This window comes from Lissotriton helveticus, chromosome 1_1, assembly GCF_964261635.1.
Source record: "Lissotriton helveticus chromosome 1_1, aLisHel1.1, whole genome shotgun sequence".
NCBI classification, from domain to species: Eukaryota; Metazoa; Chordata; class Amphibia; order Caudata; family Salamandridae; genus Lissotriton; species Lissotriton helveticus.
The window spans coordinates 2,139,119,077-2,139,142,271 of NC_136057.1; the positions used below are offsets into that span (position 1 = coordinate 2,139,119,077).

General features: G+C 48.1%; 1 protein-coding gene across 1 annotated transcript in view; it reads right to left on the reverse strand.

The window, feature by feature from the left end:
- The window catches only part of GLMN (glomulin, FKBP associated protein), a 394,839-nt gene that overhangs the window by 96,546 nt on the left and 275,098 nt on the right, over nucleotides 1-23,195 (reverse strand). The window contains exon 18 of the mRNA XM_078646323.1: nucleotides 8,683-8,746. Coding sequence (XP_078502449.1) covers nucleotides 8,683-8,746 — 64 coding nt within the window. The remainder of the gene's footprint in view (nucleotides 1-8,682; nucleotides 8,747-23,195) is intronic.

The window sequence follows — 23,195 nt, forward strand, 5'->3', positions numbered from 1 at the left end:
GCAATACAGCCTGGTGGAGAACATGCAAAGTGCGAATGAAAGTTTGGCCGGCCCAAGACGGCCAGCCAAACATTCATGCGCACTTACAAAATGTACTCGCCATTCCCACTGCTCCTGTCGTCAGAGCAACCCCGCCCGCCCTGCAAAGCTGCCGCAGCAGGAACAATCAGAATTATAATAATGTTCAGTTATTATCATTTTATTTATCCTTTATTTCACTGCTATAAAGCAGTGGGGCGATGCTCCTCCACCTTAGCGGAGGAGCCGCTACTAGTGAGCAAGAGTACTGGTTTAAAATGTTTTGATCCAGTGAGACACCTGGGGAATATTCACAAGTTGAGGAAGCTGCCTTCAAAAGTATCTGTCAGAAAGCTGTTGTTAATTCCATGGTCCCAGCAGTGTTGGTTGATGTGGTTGCTGTTATATTCAAAGCCATAGATGAATGCAATGTCGACTATGCCATCCCAAAGAAATACTACATTTCTAGCCCCCTCCCCAATGCAAAACATGATGTATAATTTGTAACTGCTCAAACCAACAATTAAAACCACTTCATAACCCCTTTTTTGCTATCACTAGATATCTGGTCATCACAAAAAATTCTCTAGACTAACCTAAAAGGGCTTAGCACACAGTGGGCTCATCTTGTAAAGGCTTAATGCGCTACAAGGCCCTTTTCTGCTTCTTTTGCTGAGTAGCCATTTTTTTTTTTAAACTTGTTTTTATTAGCATTTTGATAGTGCACAATACAGACCATATCATGAGACATATAAACAACAATTTGTATATACAGCATTGGAAGTCTAGAATAGGGCAACAGTGACAATTGGGTCGGGTCTGTATGGTCCGTGTATCAGCAGTAGCAAGAAACATGTGGGGTATAAACTAGGGAAAGAAGAATGTAGGTGCAGAGTGTGCGTATGAAAGGGGCGGTACGGGTCTGGGGAGAATGGACGTGGCTAGTTGTATCGTAGAATCATGGTGCTGTTAGAGAGGGGACATAAGAACTAGGATCATGGCTGCACCGGGGGGCTAGGGGTGGCAGAATTGGGCGGGGGAGTTTCCGGGGCTTTCTCCTGTGTCAGCTGTTTAAAGCTATGCAGCAGCATGGCCCATTCCATGGAGATGGGATGTTTCCGGACCCCCTTAACCTCTTCTTCGCGCAAAGCATCTTCCTCCGCTGCCGCCCACTTACATACCGCTCCCACCCATGCCGCTAAGGGAGGGCCTGCGGGGGATCGCCAGTGCATGGCTATGCCCCTCCGCCAGTAATAGCGCTAGGGAGATGAAACGCTTGTGTGTCTTGAGATGCTTTTGGATTCTGAATATGCCCAGCGCGCTGGCTTCCCATGTGGAGAGGGTTGTAAGTCCTGTGAGTTCCGTCAGAGTGGTATGGACCGTCTGCCATAGAGTGTGGAGTGTAGGGCAGCTCCAGAACATGCGGTGGAAGGCTGCGTCCTAGGAGTGACATCTGGGGCAAAGGAACTGGGAGTCGGGGTAGAATTTTTGTAGGCGTGCTGGCGTTAAATATGCCCTATGAAGAATGTTGTACTGTATATTTTTGAAACGGGCATTTCTAGAAGTCTTTTTGGGGGCTTCAAGGGCCTTGACCCATTCAGAGTCGTGTAGTGGACGTCCAATTTCGTCCTCCCATGTGGCACGTAAAGCTGTCAGGGGCGTGTGTGCAATGTCTCTTAGCGCCTTGTATAGCCAGGTAACCAGGTGTCGGCCCATCCCCATGCGTAGGACTGCGTGTATAACCGGATGCGTACTTGGTTCCCCAGCCTGGAGGTTGTGCTGGGGGCGGAAGCCTTCCAGGAGCTGGCGATATCGTAGGAACTGACCTGGAGGGAGGTCGTACTCGTTCACAAGCCGTCGGAAAGGTTTGAGTTGCCCCTCTTCAAAGAGGGATTCCATTTCCATGATCCCACATGTCGTCCATGCAGTGAGCATGTTGGTCGGGAAGTATGTTTCGAGCCTAGGCCAACCGATCAACGGAAGGAATGGGGAATATGGGGGTGTACCGGGTGATATGCGATGTACCCTGAGCATGCATCGGCGCGCAACCGTCACCTGTAGGGGATATGTACGCCGTGTTTTTGTTCCCGGAAGAAGGAGACGGGTGAGTTCCGGGATGGGGATCTCGCCCGTTGGGGTATGTGTTTCGCTCATGTATCGCCCCGCCGTCCAGTAAGATAACCACTGGAGTTGGGCCGTCAGGAAATAAGACTCGAAGGATGGCGCTCCTAGGCCTCCCTGGGTGGTAGTCAGTTGCAGCGTCCTTAGCGCTATTTTGTGCCTGCCCGATCCCCATATGAGTGTACTCAGGAGAGAATTGAGGTCGCGGAAAAAGGTTCTGGGTAGGATGACCGGTAGGTTCACGAAGTGGTACAGGAGTCTGGGGAGCATGATCATTTTAGCTAAGGCTACACGACCAATCGGGGCGAGTAGGAGCTAGGACCAAAAGCCGACCGGATGCCGGCTAGCGCCCTGCAATGGTTCCCCTCAAATAGATCGGTCGGGGAGTGGTAGAGACAGATCCCGAGGTATCGAGGGGCCTCCGCTGTCCAGGACACTTTCTGTGTCCCTATCCAGATGTCACGAGGGGGCAAGTCCGGATGAAATGGGTATACTGTGGACTTGTCCCAGTTGACTCGGGGCCCGGAGGCGCTCGCGAAGTCTGTGAGTGCCGACCATATGGGAGTAAGGTCATCCGAGATGTCTCTTACATAAATCAAGAGGTCATTGGCTTCCATGGATACGCTGTGAGTGACATCTGCGAGTGGAATGCCCCAGTGGACACCCTCCTGACGCAATCTAATGGTTAGAGGTTCGACCGCGAGGGCGAACAGGAGAGGCGAGAGCGGACAGCCTTGCCTCGTACCCTTTTGCACCGCGAAGGTCGCAGAGATGCGTTTCCCTATTCGAACTCGTGAGGTAAGATCTGTGTACAGAAGCTGCGTGTACGCCGTGAGGACAGGGCCGATGTTAAGCCAGCGCAAGACGGAGAACAGGTATGGCCAAGTGAGGGTGTTAAACGCCTTCTCAAGGTCTATGATGAGGCAGGCAGAGCGTGGGAACAGATTTTTCGCTTGATCCTGTACGTGAAAAATACGACGAATGTTTTGGGATGTGTTCCTGCCGGGGACGAACCCACATTGATCCGGGTGTACCAGGGGGCGTATAATTTGAATATATCTATCGGCCAATATTTTCCCTAGGATTTTACAGTCGTCCGACAGATGTGTGATGGGACGATACGATACCATGGCCCCGAGACCGGACGCGGGGGGCGTCCCCCGAGAACACAGCGTGGCTATACCGTTCATCCGTTAGACGCTACGCACACTCTGTTGATAGCCCGGGGGGCCCCACTGCTCTCCATGGCTATAGCACACCATGTCAAAGGCAGACCGGGCACATGCACTGCTAACCCCTACTCAACTGCCGCGCCCCCAAGGACAGACGCTCCATTCGGTGGGTTTCAGTGTCATGGATGCCGGAATAATGCGCGATGGCGCTGCTAAAACTTGGGGCATACCGATGAGAACGGATCTGTTTTGTTTGCAGAGTTTAACTGTTTACTTATAAGAAAAAATGTAAAAATAAGACGTCATTTGCAGACCTAACTGTACAGCGAGCACATGTGATAAGTAAAATGTAATTAAAGTCTCATTTACTGGGGGTACGACGGATGGTACGGTGCACCTTTCTCTGCACTCCCCTACCCTCAAGTTCCATCGCAATGTTGCAGCCGGCCCACAGGGTTGTAGGCTACGCTATATGTACTGATCTATTGAATAACAATAAACGTCTTTAAAAAAAAAAAAAAAATGGGACGATACGATAACATAAGTTGTAGATCCCGGTGTGGTTTTAGAAAGGTCACTATGACAGACTCCCGTAGGGAATGGGGCAGCCTCCCTTGTTCGAGGGCTGTCGCAAACATCAAAGTTAGTTGCGGTACTAGTAGTGGGGAGAATGTTGTATAGTATTCTAGCGGGAGCCCGTCTAGGCCTGGGGCCTTATTACAGGATAGGGCGCGTATCGCGTGGGTGACATCCGTGGATGTTATCCCGGAGTCCAGCGTCTGTTTGGTAGCATCCGCGATCATAGGCAATGTCAATGGGTCAAGAAAATGGTCCGCCGAGGAATGCGAGATCATGTGTGGGGCAGTATATACCGCCGCATAATAATGTTGGAACACTAGGAGGATTTCGTGTTGGGAGCGCACTAGGGTACCATCAGGAGCGATGATGTCGGTGATCGGTCGGATCTCGGTGTCTTGGCGCGCCAACCAGGCGCGCATTGTGCCGGTTTTACCCCTATCTTTATGTACTCAGGCAGCATATGCCCTAAAATTGTATTTGCGGAGGTCGGCGCAAGCCGACTGATAGGCCGTTTTAGCCTCTGCCGTGAGTGCAGCATGCTCCTCGGAGAGGTCGTCTCGCTTAGTGACCATGGCGAGATGTTGTTCCGTTTAGGTGAGCGGCTGCTCTAGTGTCCGCCGAACCCCGGTGATTTGCTTGATGCATTCCCCGCGAGCCACCACCTTGAATGAATCCCACTCTACCAACAGGGACGAATCTGAGCCTGCGTTATGGGTAAAAAAGTCTTGTATGCTCTGCGTGTGTGCGCATTTAAAGACCTGGTCGGTCAGACACTCCCGAGGTAGCCGCCAGGTGGGAACTGGAGGGTGTGGGGAGCGCCAGTTGAGTCGCAGGATGTGGGCGTCATGATCCGAAACGATCCTACCGATGTAATCCGTTGAGACGACTTTGGGGAGAATCGGCGCGGAGCAGAGGAACCTGTCTAGGCGTACCCGTAAGTTATGGGGGACAGAGTGGAAGGAGTATAAGCGGGCGTGCGGGTGAAGGTGTCGCCACGCATCTGTGACAGCCGAATGCAGCGCCCAAGCGCGGAACTTCTCCGTTTGCTTATGAGCCGGGGAGCGCTGGGGTGGGGGGTGTGAGCGGTCTAGGGTGATGTTGAGTGTGCAGTTGTAATCCCCTCCCAAAAGCCAAGGGGTAGAGGAGAAATGGGCTAAGATTCCCGTGAGGTGGTCCCAGAATTTATCCTGCTCTACGTTAGGGGCGTAAATGCTACCCAGAAGGACTGCTTGGCCATCGAGGAGCCCCTCGAGTAGAGCGTATCTGCCTTCCCTATCGATCACCCAGCGAAGTTCTCGGAAGGGGGTCCCTGGTTTGACCCAGATCAGGGCACCCCGTGCAAACGCGGAGTAAGTCGTAGCGCAAATTGTGCCGCGCCATTTTGCCTGTAATCTGCTCACTTCGGTGCTGGTAAGGTGGGCATCCTGTAGGAGGGCTATCCCGGCAGCCTGACGTTTAATGTAAGAGTACATGGAGTAGCGTTTCCGTGGTGTGTGAAGGCCCCGGACATTGAGTGTGAGGACGTTAATGTCCGATTGTGATGCCGCCATCATCTAACATGTGCACTATAGGGGGAAAGCACCCATGTGACCCGTCAGGACTAAGGTCAGGGCAGTGAGTGTACGCTGATACGCACCATGCTTTAAACGGGGAGGGACCATAGTAAGCCGGGAATTAAACTGGGGGTGGGAAACAGTCCCAATACATAGGACATGTCACCGGTGGCGACATATCCAAACGAATACCCTGCTAGGGGGCAGGTATAACAAGAATCCGTGGGGGCGGCAGCATGTGTATTTGCGAGGCTGTGTGCGGATCAGGCCTTTGAAGGAGTAGTGAATGTCGCGCGTTAGCGTACATTGTACATTGGTGACAGGAGAGCCGTGTTAAGGGTGAAACACAGCTGTGTGACCCAGATGTCCACAAGGGCGGTAATGAAATACAATCACTTCAAGGATGCACCCGATTGTCCATCTAGGATAGCGCCCGCTGTTTGTGGGGTGACCAGGGGAGAGGTGGTGGAGCCACTGCCGGACACTGTGCCATCACTATCGTTGTCTCCTTCCGATGAGAAGATGTGCGGGGGCTGATCAATGTCCTGCATGAGTGGCGATGCCTGTAACTCGATCACAGCCTGTAGGGCTTCTCGGCGTTCCCGTACGATTTGTGTCAAGTCCGGGGATTCCGAGGGGGAGGACCCAGTCATGCTGGCAGTTCCCTGGCGTGATCGTCTCGAGCCTCGTCTTCTAGATTTTGCTGGTTTGGGAATGGGATTGCATTGGATATCCGCCCTGGATTGTGAGGGACAATGTTGGTCCGCCCAATCTTGCGCCTCTTCAGCGGTGGTGAAGAAGATGGCAGTGCCTTTGTGTAAGATCTTGAGGCGCGCCGGGTATAGCAGGGAGTATTTAACGTTGTTCGCCCGGAGGCGCCTCTTGACGTCGAGGAAGGAGGATCGCTGTTGTTGGATAGCTCGTGCGTAATCCGGAAAGATCATGATCTGGCTGTTTTCCACTTGCAAGGGACCTGCCGTCCGAGCCGCTCGGAGCACCGCGTCACGGTCACGGAAGTGTAGGAATTTTGCAGGCATCGGTCTTGGGGGGAGTCCCGGTTCCGGTCTCCTGTTCGGCAGGGCCGCCATTCGATGCAGGACCTCCTGTAGTGTGGTCTGCTGTGCTCTGACCGTGAGTTGCAGATCGGCCAGTGTCTTTTCCCCATCTCTCACTTTATCCGCGAGTTTCTGGTGATTGTCGCGGATCAGGCCAATGTCCGTGGTCAGGGTGCCTAGTCGCTCCTCCATGGATAGCCGGGACAATTCGATGGCCGCCAGCACCTGGTCGAGCTTCACCGAGAGAGTTGGGTCGGCTGGCGGTGCGGTCGATTGCGACCATGCCCGCGTGTGTCCGCGTGTGTTCGGGGGCTGTCTCGGGTACCAAGGTGGGCTGTGTGCCCCTGGGTTTCCCCATGGTGGTGACGTCCAGAGTAGTCTCTTGGTGGATACTGTGGGGCAGGTGGAGGCGCTCCGCACGTGTTTGGTTTGGGCTGATGAAGGTAGGGTGCAGGTCGCTGGGCGCTGACCGTAGCCAAAGGAGGGTCCAGCGAGGAGCAGAGTGGTGCAACCCCCCCACGCTTGAGGAGCAGCCAGTCTGTGGGGAGCGGGGGAGTAAAGGTCCAGATGCAGTGTTCCTCCGACAGAAAGGTTATTCGGTTGGCAGCAGGGGTCTCCCAAGTCTCACGACCCCGTAGCGGGAGCCAGGCGGTCAGCGGGACCGGGGGGGTACCTCGATGAAGCACACCATAGTCAGGCAGCCACTGCATTGGAAAGGAGAGCTGACCGTCCGATGGGAGTCCCCGGCGGGTCGCTGTATAGAGCGTGATAACAGGTGCACAGGTGCCCTCGGGGAGTGGCCGCGTAAAAACCTCACTGTCTGTCCCGACCGGGCGCCATCTCAGAGTCAGGCACAGTGGTTGTCGAGGCGGATTCAGAGGATCAGCAGTTGTCCAGTCCCAGGAATGGGGCCCCAGGTCTCAACGCCTGCAGCACGCACCTTACTCAGGAGGGAGATCGCCGGGCAGCACTCCGATGTATGGGCTTCGCGCCGGAAGCCGGGTGCACAGCTATGGTGGGGTCGCGTCGATTCAAAGTCCCACGGAACTGGAGGCAGGTTCCCTCTGGAAGGGTGAGTCTCGTGGGCGGTCACAGCAGCATCCGACGCCCCTCAGTAGTCGCCGCTGAGTAGGGGAGATCGTTAGGAGGTGGCCAGGGACAGCCGGCTCTGAATCACCGAGTCGGGCCGCCATCGTGGGATCCGGCGCGCGCCTCCGGTGAAAGTATTTTCTTTCTTCCGCGGCCGCCAGTGAGGGTGCTCGGGACCGCGGTGCTATGTCGGATACCGGGTGCGTTCCGATCACTGATTCTGACGGGGATGGCCCGCCGCGACCTCTGGAAACGGGCAGGATGCGGGCCCGATCACGGAGCCTCAGCAAGTCACAGCCGCATCGTGGCTCGCGTAGCCACGCCCCATATGGAAAATATTCTATGTAATGGTATATATTTAAATGTAAATGTCAAGGTATTTGTAGAGCGCACTGCCACCAAGCGGTTTCCTGGCGCTATTACTCATACCGCTGTGGAACCCTTCCTGGGTTTCCCTGGGCACCCCCAGGGTGAAGCCAGGCATCCTAGCGCTGTTGGGGCCGGTGTGGAGGTTAAGCAAGCTATTGCCCAGAGTTGCAGCGTGGGGCCCATGGTTAGAATAGGCACCGAGGCGAGAATTGTCAGGTTGAGCCCAAGACCCGCCGAGGCGGGAATTGAACCCTGATCCCGGGACGGAACTCTGCATCAGGGTCTGCCGCTCTAACCATTGAGCCACACTCCTCCACTGCATATTTACCTTCAGCAAGGAATATTAATCCCTCCAACCAGTAACTGCTGTGGGTAGCTTTTTCTTAACCTAAATTAGCATGAGATGGAAGTGAAATTGAAATTCATCTTGAAATTGACTGGGCCTTGTGGAAATAGATTTGAATAACTATCATTGAGATCTACGTTTTTGTAAAATTCTGCAGCATTGCTTAAAATGAAAACTAAAATGTTTTTTAAATTGTTTACTGATTTGTTTTTCTGTGTAGTGGTTGTTTACACAATCCTAAGAAGCCCAGCAACACAGCATTTGATTTCAAATGATCAACAGAAATCTAAACAAACCATAAACATACAGTTTGTAAAATAAAAAAGAAACCTCAAACGAAAAGACAAGTTTTTAGTTGTACTACATGCTTTCCAACTTACTTGATTATCATCCTCACTATCTCTGATAGTTAAGTACCTCAGCAGATTCAGTGAAGCCATTATCCTATAAATTAAACAAAGATTGTTATTGTCATCTATATTTACTCTATAACATCTGCAATAAAAAAGATATATACGTGATTAAAATGTTAATTAAAGTCCCTCGTCTCTATCACCTAACCTCCCATATCAGTTGAAGATCAGTTAGTTTTGAACCCTAACAACATCTGCTAGTAAAATAGATTTAAATTCATAGTACAAAAACATATGGTTAGTAAAAATGGAGCTGTTGTTAAGGTGCATATCAATCTTTAATTTGACTCTAAAAAAACGCAAATTGAGTATACAGTGCCCCACTTACATTTACAAAGAGTCTATACCTGTTAATAAAATAGTTTTATTTGTTACAGGCCAAGCAAACTTCAAAAATAGATTGACAATAATGGTACAATGAAAATATCCCTTCTAGGAAGTAGCCATTGCTCAGAGCTTTAGAATTATTCATACAGGGTCACTGCACATGGTTTTGTTGGATTTGCTTGGACAAGCTAAATCGACTGCAATATCTACATCTGTGCTTACTCGGTGGTGCTATACACCCGAGTACTTTGGTCAATCTCGCACAGAATATCTTATATTCCTCATGATCCAACCTGGGTGCTTGCAGAAGCACCACAAGATTCCCAAGCTTCTGCTTAGTACATCTGGTGTTTCCCAGTCGTTTTTAATATCATGCTGCATTGATTTTAATGGTTTAACTAACATACATTTGAACAAAAAAGAAACACGCCTGTCACATTGCTACTCTTAAATATGAGAAGGATCATCCGGATTCCTACAGTAAGTTTTCTTCATTGTATAAGTGTTCGATTGTTCAATGTAAATCAATTTTTTTCTAAATCATGAAACACAATGCTGTTGATTTAGAGGGGAAGCTCTAGCTAGCTTGCAACAAATGGCACCCTGAGCAAATCATACTATTTGCATCCACAAATCAATTTCATTTTTAAATTAAATTTGATTTTTTATTTGATTTGGTGTCTCATTTATCTTAGTGCCCTATGCAACTGCCTAGTTCATATACCTGTACTGGCTGTCTCTCTTGAAAGACAACTTAACAACTGCTGAGACCTTTCCGATCACCATTAGTAACTGAACTCGCACTCCTTTAATACCATTCTTTAGTACCCAATCTACTGGGAATCACTCAGATGTGTTATTTGATTCTTAAGCTGGACATCCCTTCTACTACTAAGATTTCCAAACATATGATGGGCCAAAGGGTTACTGAGACACCACTGATCTTTGTTGAAGCATTTCATTCTTAATCATGCAACCTCCATATTTATTACACCTTTTATTTATCAGGTACGTGGAAAACCTAGTTATGATCATTGACCCCTGTTTTAACTTTTACTGCTTTCAGACACACTCTTCCATTTTCAAGATCTACTGAATGGATGAGAGACAACCAAGGCGAAACTGCTGAAGATATGCAAGCCACAAACATTTTTCAGCACTGCTCAGAATAACATGACACGGAATAAAATGCCTCGCAGACTGCAAGCTCTAGCAGCAATATGAAGCAGACAAAGAGTTATGCCTTTCAATAACCGAGAATAAATGAGACTAACCCAAATGTATGCCCGTTTCAGACTCTTGTCCACTGTTGAACGGGACTACCTGAAGGAGACCCTAGGCCCTAGAGGTATCCTTTATATGATTATGGAGAACACATGCCCGGAAGAGTCATTCATCATCATCTGGCCTGCTTCTCGTTGGGTGGGTGCTGCAATGCCAGACGGGCACCCACAAGAGGCTCTTTATCAGAGATCTTTTTCATACATGAGCCCGCTGAGGTGTACCTAATCCAATAGAGAAGGATAGTGATGTGTGATGTGCTGCAGGGTGTGGTTAAACAATATGAATTCAAATAGGCTCTAATGCCCTGGACACCTTAATCAGATTCAAAACCTTCTGGTGTTTTCTTACGACTGGATTGTGAAAGTAGGAATCCTGTGAATCTATGGTGCACTTCCAGTTCCCTCTGATGTAATTGGAGGGGGCAACTGGGCACCTGGTACAACTCTACTATCTTGAATCTCCTTCTTGATTCATTTGTTTACCAATCTGAGGTCGAAAATGGGTTTGAATTCTCACTTTGGTCCTTTTTGTGATCTAGGAAATAAAATCCAGTTCTTTTTTGGTAAATAGGGACTTCCACCACTGAATGCTTCTGGAGTAAGGTGTTTACTTTTTGATGTTGGTAGGATTTCTTTGGTGGTACCATAGCTGAAGATGATTTTAGCTTGAGAGAATATCCATTCCAAACATTATTCAAAACCCATTGGTCATTTTTTAACACTTTGACACTCCTATAGATGACTGGTGATACGTCACCCCCACCAGTATGACTAACAGAGGGAAAGAAAGGAAAAACTCAATTTTGTGGAGGTTTTCCTGCAGCTGCTGATGGTTGGTGGCCCCCTTTGCCATTTGAAGGTCTCTTTTGATGATAAGACTGTCTTGGTTGCTGCAGTTATTGCTGCTGCCTCTGAGGAGTTTTATACACTCTTCTGTAAAGACTTCCTGTCATAAGACCCATCACGTATTCTTTAGCCCTTTTTCTTGTCAAGGACCACTGCTTTTAAATGTCCATCTCCGATTTCATGCAGGACATTTTGTAGCGAAAGTGAGATACAAACAAGGAAGTACAATTAAAGGCTAGTTAAATACTTTTTCCTGAGCATGAGATAGATTTCATGGCAATAACCATGAGCAGACAGGTCTGAAGAATACGCTGCTGCACTTATAATCTCATTAGACAGCAGCATCCCACACGGATCTGTTGGAGTGGCCCAATAATACTGTGGCACTTGCCCTCTTCAAACATGTAGCTTCAGTGAAGCACATCTCCTTCCTCCATCCATTTGCTTTCCTTATCAGGAGGAACTGTACAGGAATGAGCAACAGCATGAGACTTCCTTACCACCAACACTAAGACGGAGTCTTGTGGTGGGTCCATTATTAGAAAAAGGGAACCTTGGTCTGCTGCTCTGTATTCTGTCTGCAACAATAATGAAGCAGACTTTGCAGAGTCAGGAGTCAAGAGCAGCTCCACTGTTGGTTCCATAAGGCCAAGGGCAAATGTCAAGAGGGGTTTGGAAGTTGTTCTGAGATGTTAAGTTTAAAAAATAAAACAGTGAGAACTGGTATGGGTATCTTCAATTGTGCTGTAGTCCTTACCAAACCCCAATAAAGGTATTTATATCATCAATAGGCGAAACATGGGAAGGCAGGCAATTAACCAGTCTCAGAGAATAATACCCGAGGTCAGTACTGGTCTAATATAAGACCAGGGGCTAAATTACACAACCACCTCAGAGAAGCAACGATCATTTGCACCCGCTCTATGCACACAGAAAATCTGTGTCATGGTGAGTGTTACCTGTGCACATTCCTGCAGATGGTAGAAGCGAAAGAGAGGATTGTCACCAAGTCCAATGTGTATAAGATTAACCGAGTGGTGAACTTAGACCCTTCACCGAACGATAAAACAAGTTAATTTAAAATACACTTTAACTGACCTGAAAAAGTGGTCGAGTAGTCGTAATCCTAAGAAGTGATGCATAAATGTCTAGATGTGTTGTTACCGTTAAAAGATGCTAACATGAAGAAAACAGTATAGTTAGTCATTTGACAGTCCTAGTTATTTGAGAAAGAACTAGGTTTGCTCTTCCTTCCTAGAGTTTGGACACCATAAATGTATAGTATTTTGTTTAAAAAAGTGTTTGTTCATCAAATATCTCATTAATTGATGTACTTCATTCAACAACCATCTGCTCTTGTCTCCGGATTGTAGAAACATGAAATAATATGATGGGTGAAATTGCTCAAAGGTTTTTTTTTTAATGTTTTTTTTTCAAATTTTCTTACTCAGCTTTAAAATAAAGAAAATTAGAGTGGTACACTGTCAGGGATCATAACATGAGACAATTGTCACATGAATACAATATGATAAATAAAACTTAGACACAACGGCAGGAATGATGTTCACAGTATCCGAACAGGTAGATGCATTTCCCCTAGTCTGCGCTCCTTTTCTCCCGGGACCATAGCGGCCATCTATACACAGTCTATGTCATATCATTCGGGAGTTCAAAGACCCACAATGTATCATATAATGACTGTTGTGGATGTGTGTCAAAGAAGGAGGCGGTGTCTTGTTCGGAGGTGTGTCTCATCACCCCATTCCCGCTGGGACTATACTGCTTTCTAACTGAGAGGCAGGTGTCTAGCGCATAGCTTCAATATACTTCTTATAAGGAGCCAAGATGTCCTTAGGACGTGAAGAACTAGGCATAAGGTTGGCTTAGATTTCACAGTTTACATTGCAATAAGCCAGGTTACGTAATCACCCCTGTAAGGTAGGTGCAGTTCGTCTGCCCCATAAAAGCGCTATTTCACGCTTAGCTAGTAATAACCCAAGGGTCGCAAATCTCTTGCTCTTTTTAGGAAAGTTAAAAGTGTACCCCAGGAGTGCTATTTCTGGTGTGGGGATAAGCGTCAGTGCAGTCATGGCTCCCAGCGTGTTAGGTATTTGTTCCCAATATGTCTGTAGCTTGGGACAAGTCCATGTAAGATGTGCAAAGTCTGCGTAAGGGGCGGAACATTTCAGACAATTGTGAGATCTGGAGGGGTCAATTTTGTGCGCCATGGAGGGGGTATGGTAGAGTCGGAGGAGGAACTTATAGGGAATAAGCTTATGTCTACTATTGAGGGAGATTTCCCTCGTTACCACGCAGCACTTTTCCCATTGTTCATCCGTGATTGGATGGCCTAGGTCTCGTTCCCATGCTGTGCGTATCCCTTCATCTTTCACCGGCCTCAGACTAGAGCAGGACCTGTACAGTTTGGAAATGAGGTGTGTGCCTGTCTCACTCTCAATTATGAATGTGAGTGGGGTAAGAGCTTCCGGTGCAATTGGGTAAATGGTTAATGTGGCACGTAGGGCCGAGCAAATTCATTGCATTACAAAGTTATCCATAAAGGAGTTTTCATGGAACCGGGCTTCGTCAGTCACCGCATAAATCACTTATCCATGTAATGTTAAATTAGGCTAACGTGCTTTGTACAAGCGTTTCACCTGTAACAGCCAAAGAGGATTTGGGACAATCTGGAGAATACAGCGCTGAACAGTCTCCGTAATCTAATCTGTCCCACGCCCAACTAGTAGTGGAAACAGTTTGTATGTCGCACGGGTCTCTAGGAACGCACTTCGGTAGCACAGTGGGCAACTTTCGGGGAAGCACAAGATCAGCTTCTGGTCTCAGAAATGGAATTCTCGCATCCGGATGATACCACGCAAATGCATAGCTACACTGGGCCACTAAATAATATAAGTGGAGATCAGGAACTCTATATCCCCCCTATCGCACGGGAGAGTAGGTATCTGCCAGGGGACGCAAGGCCTCTTCCCCCCACACCAATCGAATGAGGTGCGTATGTAAATGTGAAAAGAAATTCTTAGTGAGTGGGATGAAAATGTTATTAAAAAGATACAAAAAATTGGGGAGCACTATCATTTTGAGTATAGCAACCCTGCCTGTCATTGATAACGGTAGACATAGCCAGCGTTCCACCTTCGTTTCTAAGTTGCTTACAGCGCGTCCATAATTCAAGCTGATAATGCTAGCAGTGTCTAAGTGCACGTGGATACCTAAGTATTTAACTGAATCATGGCACCATTCAAGGGGTAATGCACAATCCCATGGAGTCGTGCTAGACGTTAGCGGAAAGATTACTGATTTGTGCCCGTTGAAGCCCAACCCTGAAAAGTGGCCAAATCGAAGTATTTCTCTGATGATCGGTTCAAGATTTTCTTGCGGGTGTCGTACATAAATAGGCTGTCCGGTTTTAGGTTTAAACCTCTAATAACTGATGAAACCCCACCTAAAGGGAAATAGCCCTCACAAGTGTAAACATATAAACACTGAAAAAACACCTGCACAACCACAAACTAGATGCCATTCAAAGAATGGAAAAGGAGAGTGAGAGAGTCATTTTTTTCTTCCTGAAGGGGCCAATTACAATGTACCCTTGTTGTACAAGTTAGAATCAAGAAAGACCGGGCTAACGTTATTCTGCTTGAGTTTTGTTGTTCAGGGATGTCACTAAAATATTGTTTCTACTTACTTTTGCTTAACGATGCAGGGTTTAGATGCATGTTTTAGGTTTTGTTTAATTATTTTATAAACTGTAGAGATTCAGGAAATTTCAAAATCATGTTTGATATTTTTGCTGCGTTTGATTCTTTCACTGATCAGTAAAATGGCTAGTTTCATTAGAATCTATCCCAATACTTACCATCACATTTAGCCACAGAGAGTGGGTAAAAACCCTTGATACATCAGCCCCCAGTTTCTAGTGTGTCAGTATTGATAGTGGGTGAACTGCCAAAACCTCAGGCTTTAAACATTCAAAGCAAGGTATAGTGACAAGTATATGTAAAAAGAGTGCTATCAGTAAGCATAGTGATGAAAACAGGACAATAGACTTTTGGAAAACATGGAACGCAGTATCACTTGTAATGCCGCTGCAAAAAGGTTCTTTCCAAGTTCAACAAAGATTGGAGTGATATTGTTTGTATTTGCAGTGATTCAGCTACGTATATAAAAAAGTTGTGTGATGACCTGTCAAAATCGATACCTGAGCTGAAGTACTTCCCTGTAAGAGATCCTTGTTACTTGTTAGATGGGATGTTGAAAGAATCTTCACAATCTTCAGAGTTAATGAAGATTGCTATTGACTTTTTGGTTCATTCTTGGTCACTGTTTTGTAATGCGCGGGAACTAAAACGCAAATATTTCTCATTTTTGACTTTGTGTGGCATCAAAGAAAGAGACATCCGAACTGTGTCTTTTATCTGATGCTTCTCAGTCCAAGGGACTGTGAATGCTATATTATCCATGTGGCAACAGTTTAAATAATTTTTGCTGAGTGAGGATGCAAAAGGAAAGAAATGTGAGGATCTTTGGTCGCATATTTATAGTGATGTGAAAAAAAGTACACTCTACTGCATTCTTAGATTTTTACAGGAAAACATAACTGCTTTAGTGGACATAATAAAAAATCTAGCGCCTGAAAACACCCTTGTGTGAGAAGTTAGCCTGGAATATGTTGGTCACTATTCTAGTGGGCACCTTGCACCAGTCCAAACGTCCCTTATTGATGGTAGGTTTAAAGACAACCTATATAGAAAGCTATCCTAGTGGTAGCTGTGGAGAGCAGCCTTCAGGCTAATTCTTGAAGGAATGTAAAGCAGCTTGTTTTACCAGTCTATCATACCATGAATGACCAAATGAAAGGAGAACCACACCAGGTATATATATAAAATATAAGTATTTATTCTAAACACAACCCTCTAATCTCTTTATGGGGCTAGAGGCAAAAGTACATCAGTTAAACTTATTTAGCACACAGTAAATTAGCACAGTATACGTTTCGCCCTAGGGGCCTCACAAACCATATACTAAGAAAGTGGTATAAGAACCACTACTGACATAGATACAAGCCCTAGAGCCTGTAGCACCACTGGGGCCACCAGGAACCACCCAAGGTAGTGACAAAGGGGACCCACGGGGGATGCCTGCAGTGTCTAAACACAGCCGCAATTCACCATTTACTTCTATGAGGGAAGTTGCGGTGGGAAAATTACAAAGGAAGGACACTTAGAAGAGGACTTGGAGCAACACCTTTAGAACTAGGCAGTTCTAGAGTCAATACCCATGGGAGCACCGGAGTACTCTAGTTACCTCACCCAGGGAATCCGGGTGCATAGGTGTCTTTTGATGTCAGGTTTCGTCGTCGTTTTCAATGGCGAGCTGCGGAAAAGTGCTGCAGCGACCAAGTGGAAAGTGTCCGGATGGATCCAAGCCTGGATCGGAGTCGAGAAGAACCTGAAAGCAGAGGGGACAGAGTCTGGGTCACTAGCCAGTGACCAGGAAGGCAAAGAGAAGAAGCCAACCAATGTCGGGTGATTTCAGGTGAAGCTTGACTCTTCAGCCACGAGGACCAGGAGGCGTCAACCAGGAGCTGGATTCGAGCTGACCCACGAAAGATGTCGAGTGCAGCGGTGTCGGTTTCCGGATTGGACCCAACAAGCCTTGGTAACAGCAACCCATGCAAAAAGCAAAGATTGGCTTCGGTGCAGAACAGCAAGGTCTGAGGGACTCACCCTTCGGAGGGGAGTCAGGGCACGTCTGGAACAACCAGGGAAGCCCAAGAAACAGAAGAGTTACCTTCGTGGGGGCCCACTTGTGGAGAGTAGGCCCACAATCTTCGGTGCAATTGGTGCTCGGGGCTTGGACTACAAGTAGCCCAATGCACAACTTCGGGAAAGCTCGGGAAGTCGATGCACTTGCAAATGTGTATGGTGTCCAGGAGTTCCGGTCCCACATCTCTCGTGATGGCCGCGGGTCTCAGCTTTGTTGGGATCTCATGTCGGCCTCGGAGACGTCTGGGAGTCCGTGTCACAAATCCGTCGGGATCCGGTGGGAGCCCTGGAAATGAAGACCGGAAAGATGCTTCTTTGGTGCCTGTTTGAACAGGGAAGTAACTCCTTGAACCCAAGGAAGATTCTTCCGTCTTCTAGTCAAAATGGAATGTCGAAGTTCCAGAATATATGTTGCAGAGTTTCATCCAGGGTAATCTAAAGTCCTAAGGACTCGGTTCCTATTCTTATACTAAGTTTAGGGGTTGGACTAACTCTAGGGTCCCTCCTATGGGTGGACCAAGGGAGGGGGTGGTTACACCCTTTCCCTTTGTCCCGTTTCGCGCCAGAGCAGGAACTGAGTGCCCCTGCAACTGGTTTGAACTGGGGTATGCACAGGGACACCAAGTGTGCCCCCAGCACTGTCTGAAAAGCATTCACTGAATGCACCCACCCAACCCCAATACACTAAAGCCTATCTGGGGAGGTGGTTACACCTCCCTGTGACAGGAAACCTATTGTCCAGGCCTCCCCTGCCAGAGTTTCGTCCAGCAGCAGGAGGTCAGACTCGTGTCTGTGGTTGCAGCATCCATTTTGTGATGCTGGGGCTCTTTTAAACTATTACAGGTAAGTGTGTACATGTCTTCTCCCTCTAGAAGGGTGAAATTCTACCGCCGCCGCCAGAACTGGCGGGGATAGGATTCCAAAGTGTTTGACACCAAACACGACATGTTTCCATGCAGCCATTCCAAAGTTAACATTTACCGCGAGGTTATAATGCACTTAAGAGTATATGGTCTGGCTGCATTGAATAACAGCTACAGAGAAGGGATTCCAAAAGCTGCAGAGGGGTCCTGCTCATGCATGGACACCCTCTCACACAAAACCAAGCACTCTGCCTTCAGGATTGTCAAAGCCCGCCATAGGAGTGTCTAATAGGTTTATATGCGTCAGTGATTTATGGTAGATATAGGTAACCTATATCTCAGTAAGGGGTGCATGCACCACCTTAGCCAGGCTGCAGTAGCGGACCTGAGGTGCCATTTTGGAAGGCTTCCCAGGGATGGCAAAATACATGCTTCAGCCCCTGTTAGGCTACTGGGGTACATATGCCCTAAGTACCTAAGGGACCAGATTCTAGGGACTCACAAGGGTAACCCAGTAACAAATCTGGAGTGTACCTATTGTACAGCAATCAATTTAGAGAGGAAGTAGTTAGGCTGGGGTCCTGGTTAGCAGGGCCCCAGCCAGATTAAAGTCGAAAAACTGTGAAATACCAGCAAAAAGTGGGGGTAACCATAGTAAGCAGATCCTACTCTCCTACACCTTGACTGCCAAGTGTTCAGCATAATTGGTGTAGATGTGAAACATCTCCTTGAGAGAAGGCTGGGCGACACCTTTAGTGAATTCGGAACTGCAACATGTTCCATGTTAGAGTGCTTGCCACTTGATAAGCAAAGCAATGTCGAAGAGTGGAGTGGTGTGGCTCACTGGTTAGAGGCGGCAGACCCGAGAGCAGAGAACGGCCTGGGACCAGGGTTCGATTCCCGACGCGGCAGGGTCTTGGACCAGGATCAGCGGACTCGATAATTCTCGCCTCGGTGCCTACTCTAACCAGGGATCACACTCGGCAACTCTGGGCATTAAGCTTGCCTCATCTCCACAACGGCCCCTCACAAACGCCGGGGATGCCTGGATTCACCTTGGAGACTCCCAGAAGGGACTATCTCACAGGGAAAGCCAGGACGGGTTCCCCAGCAGTCTATAGCGCTACGAGGCCTGCGGTGCGGGTAGCAGTGCGCTTTACAAGACACACAATTTACAATTTATTTATTTAAGAACAACTCCTGAACTTTTATTTTATAATGTATGAGAAATGGTTTGCAATGATGCATAGAAATGTCCCTTCACCAACCATGGCATTTGAAGGCAATGAAACCTCACTTTGGTACTCTGTACATGTTCTAGATTCCTTCCGTAAAGGGAAACTTTCTCTGTAGTTTCAAAAAAGCTGCTTCATTTTTGACCGCTTCAATAACTCTGAGGACATAAGCGCCCAGTTCAACGCAAATGTTGTAGAACCTGCCCAGAGAATCGTAATCTTCAGATGCACCAGTATTGGCATGGAAAGCTATGTCAGTGGCCAGAGTTAGCAAATTGTGTACTGGCTGTTTAGGTGTTGCCCATCTCAAGTGCCAATGTTGAGAGTGTCTTTTCACAGATAAAAGTTTACATGGGAAGAAAAGAGTGAGCGCTCATGACCAAAGACTCACTGAAGAAGTATTGTATGATGTACTACAATAAGTTTGAGTTGCAAATATGCATCAGTGAAGAAAGCAAGGAATAATAAAATCAAAACTTTCCATAAACACCAGAAAAACCCTGTTTCTGTTGTTTTTAATGGCACGAAAAAGTGTAACCACTGATAACCACAGTTTTTTAAGGTATTGAAATCACTTGAAAACACTGGAAAAAAACACCAGAATTTAGCAAAAATAAAAACTGAAAACATGAAAGCCTATACATAAAGAATGGTGTTGTCTGCACAGAGTGAGACTAATAAGGGTCCTGTGTTAAATTGTAATCCCGGTGGAGATGCCGCTCCTGAAAATGTCAGATCAGCGGATCCATAGCCAATATAAATAAAAGGGGGGAAAGTGGGCATCCCTGTCGTGTGCCACGTGACAGCGAAAAGGGTTTAGATAGTGTGCCATTTAAACAGAGCCTCGCCGTGGGTCTGCTATATAATAGAGCAGTAGTGGCAATAAAGCCTGCTGGCATTCCCACACGGTGCATAACCGAAAGGAAAAAACGCCATTCTAAAGAATCAAAGCCCTTCTCGGCATCCAGCAGTACAGCCGCAGCAGGGACTTTCGGGTCTATTCTGTGTATGACAGCGAATAGAGTTCTGCGATTTAGCGAAGTGGAACGAATCCAGACTGCGCTGGGGATATAATAATTTCCATTAGTTGAGATAGCAGCTGGCGAGCACCTCAGCCAATATTTTATAGTCCAGATTCAAGAGTGAGAGGGGTCTATAGGAGCTGCTTAGGGAGGGGTCTTTGCCAGGTTTAGGAAGGAGAAAAATGACTGCTTCTCGGAGTGTGGGGGGAAGAATGTGCCTCTCTAGCGCCTCTGCGTACACTTCTATCAAGTGAGGCGCAAGAATATCTTTGTAAGCCTTATAGAAGACTCCGGTAAATCCATCTAGGCCAGGGGCCGATGACCCCGGAGTGCCTCTATCGTGCCAATAACCTCTGTTTCGGATATGGGCTCAGCTAAGAAGTCTAACATGTATTTTTTCAGATATACCAGCGCGATTTTTAGACAAATAAGCATTTAAGTCACTTCCTATATTAGAACTGTACAAGGCCTTAAAATAATCCAGAAAGGTGTCGCGAATTTTCGGGGTGGAGGAGATCACTGATGGGAGGGAGTGCGCAGCTCAGTGATGTAGGCCCTACTGTATGTGGGGGCGGAGCATTTGTGCTAGTACTCTACCAGGTCTCTCGCCCTCTCCGTATCTTCTGGCAGATTGATATTTCCCCAAATATAACAATTCCCTGTCTGCAGCCTCACGAAATTCGACTAAAAGGGCTAACCATTTGCGGGTGTAATTGAGGTCTCTTACATTCCAGGACATAAGAGGCAAACCAGAGGGTCCAGCAGTATTACCCAGTTGTGCCATAGTGAGTGTAACATTAAGAAAGACGTGAATAAATTGCTAACTAAAAAGGTATCATGTGACAGTGACCATTGTTGAGAATAGTTGAAAATGCGTAAACAGAGCAAATTTCCCTCCCACCACCCAGCCTCAACCTACCCCAAGTAAGGCAATATCCTAACAAAACATTCAACTGGAAGTACCAAATGACTGTACGAATGTATGAAGGACCCCTAGAAGGGCACATCCGCAAAAACAAACAAGAACAAGGTGTACACCTTGAGGGGTGGCAACTCCACGTCGGCCAGACACACAACTTATGACAATATAGAAGTATAGTGTGCATTATCCCATTACTTCAACACACTCCGGATGAGAGGCTAATATTGTTCTGTTAACCAGTACTCGAGTTGGAAAAAAGATCCACACTGGCATCAGAACTGCTTTGCGGAGACCCCCATTCCCTGTCATAGCCCATTATTGTTCCGCTTGTAAGAGTGGCAAAATTCCTGCGCCTCTGTAGGGTTGTCGAAAATGCGGTAACGGCCTCTCGCATCCACTTTTAATCTGGCAGGGTATAGCAGTCCATATTTCAATCCCAAGTTTCTGAGGATGGCCTTCACCCCGTTGAACTTGTGGCAGGCATCTTGGACCATTAACGTGAAAACCGGAAAGAAGGAAAGTTTGGAGCCCTGCCAGATGTTCCCGGGCAAGGCGTAATACAGAATCTCGATGTCTGAAATTCATGATCCTCGCAATGATGGGTCTCGGTGGGAGGCCAGGGTTAGGCCTGGGGCCGAGGGACCAGTGCGCACGTTCTATGACAAATCCCGGGGTGAAGGCATCGCTACCAAACAAGTCAGATAGTAAGTGTTCCATGAATGGGTCCATCCTCCCAGTAGCAGCACTCTCCGGTATGCCTAAAATACGAATGCTGTTGCGCCGGCTTCGCGCTTTAGGTCCTCGTTTTTAATTGCGACTTCTGTCAGGATTCGCTCCACTCTGACCAGGCACTTCAGTGACTGTGCCGAGCTGTCTTCAATGTCTGAAACGCGGGCCTCTGCAACATCCAGGCGTTGATCATGTTGGATTTTGGCCTCCATGTCAGCCAGGCTTTTGTCCAGTGCGTCAAATCGCCCATCGAGGGCCTTAAAACCAGCCCTCATTTCCTGGAGCATCGATGCAGACAACGAAGGGAGGTCGACTAATCGGTCCGCACTCTGAGCATTGCCCGCCATGGTTGGGGTCTCTTCTGTCGTTCCATCTGTAAGTTTCCCAAAGGACCCATGCCGGGGTGTAGTGGTGCAATGTGGATGCAGAGTGACGGACAGGCCCTGGTTGCAGTCGGCGGGTCCAGACACCATAGGGAGTCAAGCAGGTTGTGCACAGCAGTGGGAGAAGGAATAGTTGAGACCTTGGCGCAGTTCACAGCCGCCCTAACAGGAGAGAGCACGATGGGTAGTGCCTAGTATAGTCTGCGCAGCCACATACCCATGTCCCGGGCTGCTTGTTAGTGCGTATCCTCTGCCTTTGCTGTGCTCTTCACCTGGCCGCCAGGAGGACCCAGTTGTAGGGGACAGTTGAGCATCAGGAGCGCGCAGTCTTGGACCTACCAGAATTCGATTGGGCCGCAGTGAAAGTGCGTAAATCGGAAGGCCACTGACCGCGGTAAGTGTTTAAAGATGGAAGGGGGTGCAGCGGGACGTCACATCAGGGATAGAGATATGTCCATTATATGAGGTTCTCAGTTCAAGGACGCCGTGTGATAGCGGCTCGCTCACAGGTCCGGGAGCAGGCTCAGGTGGGCACCCGACATCGGAGGCCCGTATGGTAGCGAGCAGGCCTCAAAAAGAGTTTCGAAGGGGCCACAGAGCCGCGCGGCAAGTCGCTGCGTGTTTGGGGTAGGCACCAGAAGGGCTTCCCCTAATCGTCTCCTACGCTCCGGCACTCGTTATTCAATGCAGCGAGGCATGCAGTTGGCCCTGTCCCCAACGCCGCCTCCCAGAAATGACGAGTGTGTTTAGTGCGGGACGGGCGCGGCCGACCAGGCCGACTGCAGAGCCCGTACGTGGCGCATGGGGTGAAAGGGGGGCGGAAGAGTCAACTCACCTGGTCCGCAACCAGCCAGATTGCCACAGCCACAGGCCCCCGCTCACCTACCATCTAGGCGGTCCACGATCCTCCAGCAGCAGGGCCCAAGTCACCGTGTCCATCTCTCCGCGGTCCCAGAGTGCCGGTGTCGGAAACAGGGATTGAGAACGTCTGTTGGACTCAGGATTGATTCAGGCGCACAGCGCCACAATTTTCTTGGCAATGGTGTCGAGGCATGGGGGGAAAATGCTGGAGATGTTGTACCAG